Raw genomic sequence first — 7500 nt, forward strand, 5'->3', positions numbered from 1 at the left:
CTAGTCAAAAGTAGTGCACTACCCAGGGCCCTAGTCAAAAGTAGTGCACTACCCAGGGCCCTAGTCAAAAGTAGTGCACTACCCAGGGCCCTAGTCAAAAGTAGTGCACTACCCAGGGTGTAGCGTACCATGTGGGACTTAGGCACCACCCTCCCATTCATTCATTCATTCATTCATTCAGACGTCAGAATAGAGAAGCATTGTCAGAAGACAACAGTTAGTTTAATAATGTATGTCTCTGACCACAGTTAGATTAATAATGTATATCTGTGACCACAGTTAGTTTAATAATGTATATCTGTGACCACAGTTAGTTTAATAATGTATATCTGTGACCACAGTTAGATTAATAATGTATGTCTCTGACCACAGTTAGATTAATAATGTATATCTGTGACCACAGTTAGTTTAATAATGTATATCTGTGACCACAGTTAGTTTAATAATGTATGTCTCTGACCACAGTTAGATTAATAATGTATATCTGTGACCACAGTTAGATTAATAATGTATATCTGTGACCACAGTTAGTTTAATAATGTATATCTGTGACCACAGTTAGTTTAATAATGTATATCTGTGACCACAGTTAGATTAATAATGTATATCTGTGACCACAGTTAGTTTAATAATGTATATCTGTGACCACAGTTAGTTTAATAATGTATATCTGTGACCACAGTTAGATTAATAATGTATATCTGTGACCACAGTTAGTTTAATAATGTATATCTGTGACCACAGTTAGTTTAATAATGTATATCTGTGACCACAGTTAGATTAATAATGTATATCTGTGACCACAGTTAGTTTAATAATGTATATCTGTGACCACAGTTAGATTAATAATGTATATCTGTGTATAACAGTTAGTTTAATAATGTATATCTGTGACCACAGTTAGTTTAATAATGTATATCTGTGTATAACAGTTAGTTTAATAATGTATGTCTCTGACCACAGTTAGATGAATAATGTATATCTGTGGCCACAGTTAGTTTAATAATGTATATCTGTGACCACAGTTAGTTTAATAATGTATATCTGTGGCCACAGTTAGTTTAATAATGTATATCTGTGTATAACAGTTAGTTTAATAATGTATGTCTCTGACCACAGTTAGATGAATAATGTATATCTGTGGCCACAGTTAGTTTAATAATGTATATCTGTGTATAACAGTTAGTTTAATAATGTATGTCTCTGACCACAGTTAGATGAATAATGTATATCTGTGACCACAGTTAGTTTAATAATGTATATCTGTGTATAACAGTTAGTTTAATAATGTATGTCTCTGACCACAGTTAGATGAATAATGTATATCTGTGGCCACAGTTAGTTTAATAATGTATATCTGTGACCACAGTTAGTTTAATAATGTATATCTGTGGCCACAGTTAGTTTAATAATGTATATCTGTGACCACAGTTAGTTTAATAATGTATATCTGTGGCCACAGTTAGTTTAATAATGTATATCTGTGACCACAGTTAGTTTAATAATGTATATCTGTGGCCACAGTTAGTTTAATAATGTATATCTGTGTATAACAGTGTTTAGTTTATCTGTAGAGAGTGGTATAATAATATTTTATAAACCTCTCCCACACTTCACTGTAGGGCACTGGGAACTCATCATCAGAATGTGTCCCAAGTGGAATCATATTCCCTATATAGTGCACTGCTTTAGACCAGGGCCCTATTCCCTATATAGTGCACTACTTTAGACCAGAGCCCTATTCCCTATGTAGTGCACTACTTTAGACCAGAGCCCTATTCCCTATGTAGTGCACTACTTTAGACCAGAGCCCTATTCCCTATATAGTGCACTACTTTAGACCAGAGCCCTATTCCCTATGTAGTGCACTACTTTAGACCAGAGCCCTATTCCCTATATAGTGCACTACTTTAGACCAGAGCCCTATTCCCTGTATAGTGCACTATTTTAGACCAGAGCCCTATTCCCTGTATAGTGCACTACTTTAGACCAGAGCCCTATTCCCTATGTAGTGCACTACTTTAGACCAGAGCCCTATTCCCTATGTAGTGCACTACTTTAGACCAGAGCCCTATTCCCTATGTAGTGCACTACTTTATACCAGAGCCCTATTCCCTATATAGTGCACTACTTTAGACCAGAGCCCTATTCCCTATGTAGTGCACTACTTTAGACCAGAGCCCTATTCCCTATATAGTGCACTACTTTAGACCAGAGCCCTATTCCCTGTATAGTGCACTATTTTAGACCAGAGCCCTATTCCCTGTATAGTGCACTACTTTAGACCAGAGCCCTATTCCCTGTATAGTGCACTACTTTAGACCAGAGCCCTATTCCCTGTATAGTGCACTACTTTAGACCAGAGCCCTATTCCCTGTATAGTGCACTACTTTAGACCAGAGCCCTATTACCTATGTAGTGCACTACTTTAGACCAGAGCCCTATTCCCTGTATAGTGCACTACTTTAGACCAGAGCCCTATTCCCTATGTAGTGCCCTACTTTAGACCAGAGCCCTATTCCCTCTATAGTGCCCTACTTTAGACCAGAGCCCTATTCCCTCTATAGTGCACTACTTTAGACCAGGGCCCTATTCCCTATATTGTGCCCTACTTTAGACCAGAGCCCTATTCCCTCTATAGTGCCCTTATTTAGACCAGAGCCCTATAGGGCACTAGGGTGCCATTTGGGATGCAGACATCCAGCCCAGGACAGACCTTAGTCAGAGGTGTGGTCCAGTTTAGCTAAACAAGGACCCATTGAGTCACTCACTGAGGGAGTACTGTACACACACCCACATGTATGCACACACACACACGCTCACACACGCTCACACACACACACACACACACGCACGCACACACACGCACACACACACGCTCACATACACACACACACACACACACACACACACACACACACACACACACACGCACACACATATACTCCCAGGCAGAGGTTCGCCACAATAAGCCCTGGCATTAGTGTTGACCGGAGCGTGACCTGTGAAATCCATCATCAGTACGACCCTTAACCCCTGTCCCCTGAGAGGAGGACCCAGTGACGTGCCGGAGACTAACAACAAACAAACAAAACAACAACTTTTAAATCTTGTCCGTGTTTTCATTTTGCCGTCATCTGCTTATTTATGTATGACTGAACACACAACCACAGTCATAATGAAGTTGGAGAATCACTTATTTATGTATGACTGAACACACAACCACAGTCATACTGAAGTTGGATAATCACTTATTTATGTAGGACTGAACACACAACCACAGTCATCCTGTAGTTGGAGAATCACTTATTTATTTAGGACTGAACACACAACCACAGTCATCCTGAAGTTGGAGAATCACTTATTTTTATGAACACACACCACAGTCATCCTGAAGTTGTAGAATCACTTATTTATGAGGACTGAACACACAACCACAGTCATACTGAAGTTGTAGCTTATTTAACATTTTATATACTATAATAAGTTCATATATTCTCTTAGCTTTTACAAAGTAGTCTGTCTGTCCTCACAATAACTTTCCAAGGCTGTTAGCTTTGTTACCAGCGTATGACATTATGCCCTTTCCATGACACAGACTGACCAGGTGAATCCAGGTGAAAGATATGGTCCCTTATTGATGTCACTTGTTAAATCCTCTTCAATCAGTGTAGATGAAGGGGAGGAGACCAGGTTAAAGATGAAGGGGAGGAGACCTGGTTAAAGAGGAAGGGGAGGAGACCTGGTTAAAGATGAAGGGGAGGAGACCTGGTTAAAGATGAAGGGGAGGAGACCTGGTTAAAGATGAAGGGGAGGAGACCTGGTTAAAGATGAAGGGGAGGAGACCTGGTTAAAGATGAAGGGGAGGAGACCAGGTTAAAGATGAAGGGGAGGAGACCTGGTTAAAGATGAAGGGGAGGAGACCTGGTTAAAGATGAAGGGGAGGAGACCTGGTTAAAGATGAAGGGGAGGAGACCTGGTTAAAGATGAAGGGAGGAGACCTGGTTAAAGATGAAGGGGAGGAGACCTGGTTAAAGATGAAGGGGAGGAGACCTGGTTAAAGATGAAGATGGGAGGAGACCTGGTTAAAGATGAAGGGGAGGAGACCTGGTTAAAGATGAAGGGGAGGAGATAAAGATGGGAGGAGACCTGGTTAAAGATGAGGGGAGGAGACCAGGTTAAAGATGAAGGGGAGGAGACCTGGTTAAAGATGAAGGGGAGGAGACCAGGTTAAAGATGAAGGGGAGGATACCTGGTTAAAGATGAAGGGGAGGAGACAGGTTAAAGATGAAGGGGAGGAGACCTGGTTAAAGAGGAAGGGGAGGAGACCTGGTTAAAGATGAAGGGGAGGAGACCTGGTTAAAGACCTGGTTAAAGAGGGGAGGAGACCTGGTTAAAGAGGAAGGGGAGGAGACCTGGTTTAAAGAGGAAGGGGGAGGAGACCAGGTTAAAGAGGAGAGGAAGGGGAGGAGACCTGGTTAAAGAGGAAGGAGAGGAGACCTGGTTAAAGATGAAGGGGAGGAGATCTGGTTAAAGAGGACAATTGAGACCTGGATTGTGAAGGGGAGGAGACCAGGTTAAAGAGGGTGAATGGGCAGGAGACCAAAAGATGAAGTGGGAGGAGACCTGGTTAAAGAGGAAGGTGGAGGAGACCAGGTTAAAGATGAAGGAGAGGAGACCTGGTTAAAGAAGGTTTTTAAGCCTTGAAACAATTGAGACACGGATTGTGTATGTGTTGTATCAGAGGGTGAATGGGCAAGACAAAAGACATCCAGTGCCTTTGAATGGGGGTTGGAGTCAACATGGGCCAGCGCCCTGTTTGTGTCAAGAACTGCAACACCTTGTAGAGTCAACATGGGCACAGTTTCCAGTGTGGAATGCTTTCCCCACCCAAATGACATCCAGCCAACTTGATACTGTGGGAAGCATTGGAGTCAACATGGGCCAGCATCCCTGTGGAACGCTTTCAACACCTTGTAGAGTCAACATGGGCCAGCATCTCTGTGGAATGCTTTCAACACCTTGTAGAGTCAACATGGGCCCAGTATCCCCGTGGGAACGCTTTCAACACCTTGTAGAGTCAACATGGGCCCAGTATCCCTGTGGAACGCTTTCAACACCTTGTAGAGTCAACATGGGCCAGCATCCCTGTGGAACGCTTTCAACACCTTGTAGAGTCAACATGGGCCAGCATCTCTGTGGAACGCTTTCAACACCTTGTAGAGTCAACATGGGCCAGCATCTCTGTGGAACGCTTTCAACACCTTGTAGAGTCAACATGGGTCCATTGAGGCTGTTGTAGAGAGTCCATTGAGGCTGTTGAAGAGTCCATTGAGGCTGTTGTAGAGTCATTGAGGCTGTTGTAGAGTCCATTGAGGCTGTTGTAGAGTCCATTGAGGCTGTTGTAGAGTCCATTGAGGCTGTTTTAGAGTCCATTGAGGCTGTTGTAGAGTCCATTGAGGCTGTTGTAGAGTCCATTGAGGCTGTTGTAGAGTCCATTGAGGCTGTTGTAGAGTCCATTGAGGCTGTTGTAGAGTCCATTGAGGCTGTTGTAGAGTCCATTGAGGCTGTTGTAGAGTCCATTGAGGCTGTTGTAGAGTCCATTGAGGCTGTTGTAGAGTCCATTGAGGCTGTTGTAGAGTCCATTGAGGCTGTTGTAGAGTCCATTGAGGCTGTTGTAGAGTCCATTGAGGCTGTTGTAGAGTCCATTGAGGCTGTTGTAGAGTTCATTGAGGCTGTTGTAGAGTCCATTGAGTCTGTTGTAGAGTCCATTGAGGCTGTTATAGAGTCCATTGAGGCTGTTGTAGAGTCCATTGAGGCTGTGGTAGAGTCCATTGAGGCTGTTATAGAGTCCATTGAGGCTGTTGTAGAGTCCATTGAGGCTGTTGTCGAGTTCATTGAGGCTGTTGTAGAGTCCATTGAGGCTGTTTTAGAGTTCATTGAGGCTGTTGTAGAGTCCATTGAGGCTGTTGTAGAGTCCATTGAGGCTGTTGTAGAGTCCATTGAGGCTGTTGTAGAGTCCATTGAGGCTGTTGTAGAGTCCATTTGAGGCTGTTGAGGAATCCATTGAGGCTGTTGTAGAGTCCACGCTACGACGGATTGAAGCTGGGCAAAATGAGGGGTGCAACTCAATATTAGGAAAGTGTTCTTAATGTTTTGTACACTCAGTTTGCAAGTATAAATCAAATCACTCAAATGCAATTGAATAACTTTTATTGTCCATGCTGCTACAGTAACTGTCATAGCCTTTGTGTACAAAAATGGTACCCTATTCCCTATATAGTGCACTTACTTTCAACAAGGGTCCATAGGGCTCTGGTCAAAATTAGTGCACTATACAGGGAATAGGGTCCCAGTTGGGACATGGCCCTGAGTCCCCTTTTGAATGTAATGTTGAGATGTGAAACAATGTCTTTGTCTCTTTAAGAGGTGGGAGGAGAGTGTTGCCGCACAGTCTCCTCCTCCTCCTCCCCCTCTTTTTTTTAAAAACTAAAATTCCTCTCTCAAGAGTTTGGCATTTCCTCTGAGCTCAGAAAGAGAGAGAGAGAGAAAGAGACCGGGAAAAAGAGAAGACAAGAGAGAGAGAGAACAAGAGGACAAGAGAGAGAGAGAGAACCTGTTGGAGAGGAGTCTTCACAAAGACAGATTAACCTGACATCATACAGCACTGAAAGAGGAAAAACAGGAGGGACAGATTGAAGAAGAGAGGAGGAGAAGGAGGGGCAACATCTGAAGAGGAACTTCAACTGACTTTAAACTGAACAAACAAGCTGGAGAGGAGAAGAAGAATAAAAAGTGGGAGTTCTGTTACAAGGAGGAAGGAGAGGAGACAACGGAGAGAAGAACGTTGAGGCGCAGAGGAGGGAAAAGAGAGAGAGAGAGAGAGAGAGAGAGAGAGAGAGAGAGTCAGCGTGTGTGTGTCAGCGTGTGTGTCATGATGGGTTAGCCTTCCCTGACCCTGTCTCAGTTCTATGGCATCGCTAGAGAACAAGTCCTAGACAGACAAGAAGAAGAGAAAGAACGAAGGAACCTCGGAGCAACAGAAAGAAGGAGAGAAGGGGAACGAGAAGAGAGAGAGGGAACGAGAAGAGAGAGGGAACGAGAAGAGAGAGAGGAGGATGAGTGTGTACACTCTGAACCTGCGAGTGTTCTGGCCTCTGTTGACCTGTGTGTTGACAGGTCTGGTTTTCCACCACCACATAACCCACTGGCTAAGCCCAGAATCAGGCCCAGAATCAGGCCCTGATCCCGGATACGAGGCTGGGACAGGGCCCTGCTCTGACCAGGGCCCTCCTGTCTTTTTCTCACTCATCAAACTACTACTGGCCTGTGTCCTCTGCTACCTCTTCATAAGGTACACAGTCCACACACATCAAATCTTCTCTCTTTCTCTATCTTACTCTCGCTCTCTCTCTCTCTCTCTGTCTGTCTCTCTCTCTCCCACTCGCTCTCAATTCAGTTAAATTCAATTCAAAGGGATTTATTGGCATGGGAAACATG

At 43.5% G+C, this 7500-nt stretch overlaps 1 protein-coding gene across 1 annotated transcript in view; it reads left to right on the plus strand.

The window, feature by feature from the left end:
* The first annotated feature begins 6484 nt into the window (after window positions 1-6484).
* LOC135554757 (inositol 1,4,5-trisphosphate receptor-interacting protein-like 2) overlaps window positions 6485-7500 on the plus strand; it is a 12574-nt gene continuing 11558 nt past the window's right edge. The window contains exon 1 of the mRNA XM_064987188.1: window positions 6485-7354. Coding sequence (XP_064843260.1) covers window positions 7119-7354 — 236 coding nt within the window. The 5' untranslated portion in view covers window positions 6485-7118. The remainder of the gene's footprint in view (window positions 7355-7500) is intronic.

Source organism: Oncorhynchus masou, chromosome 14 (genome assembly GCF_036934945.1).
Source record: "Oncorhynchus masou masou isolate Uvic2021 chromosome 14, UVic_Omas_1.1, whole genome shotgun sequence".
NCBI classification, from domain to species: Eukaryota; Metazoa; Chordata; class Actinopteri; order Salmoniformes; family Salmonidae; genus Oncorhynchus; species Oncorhynchus masou.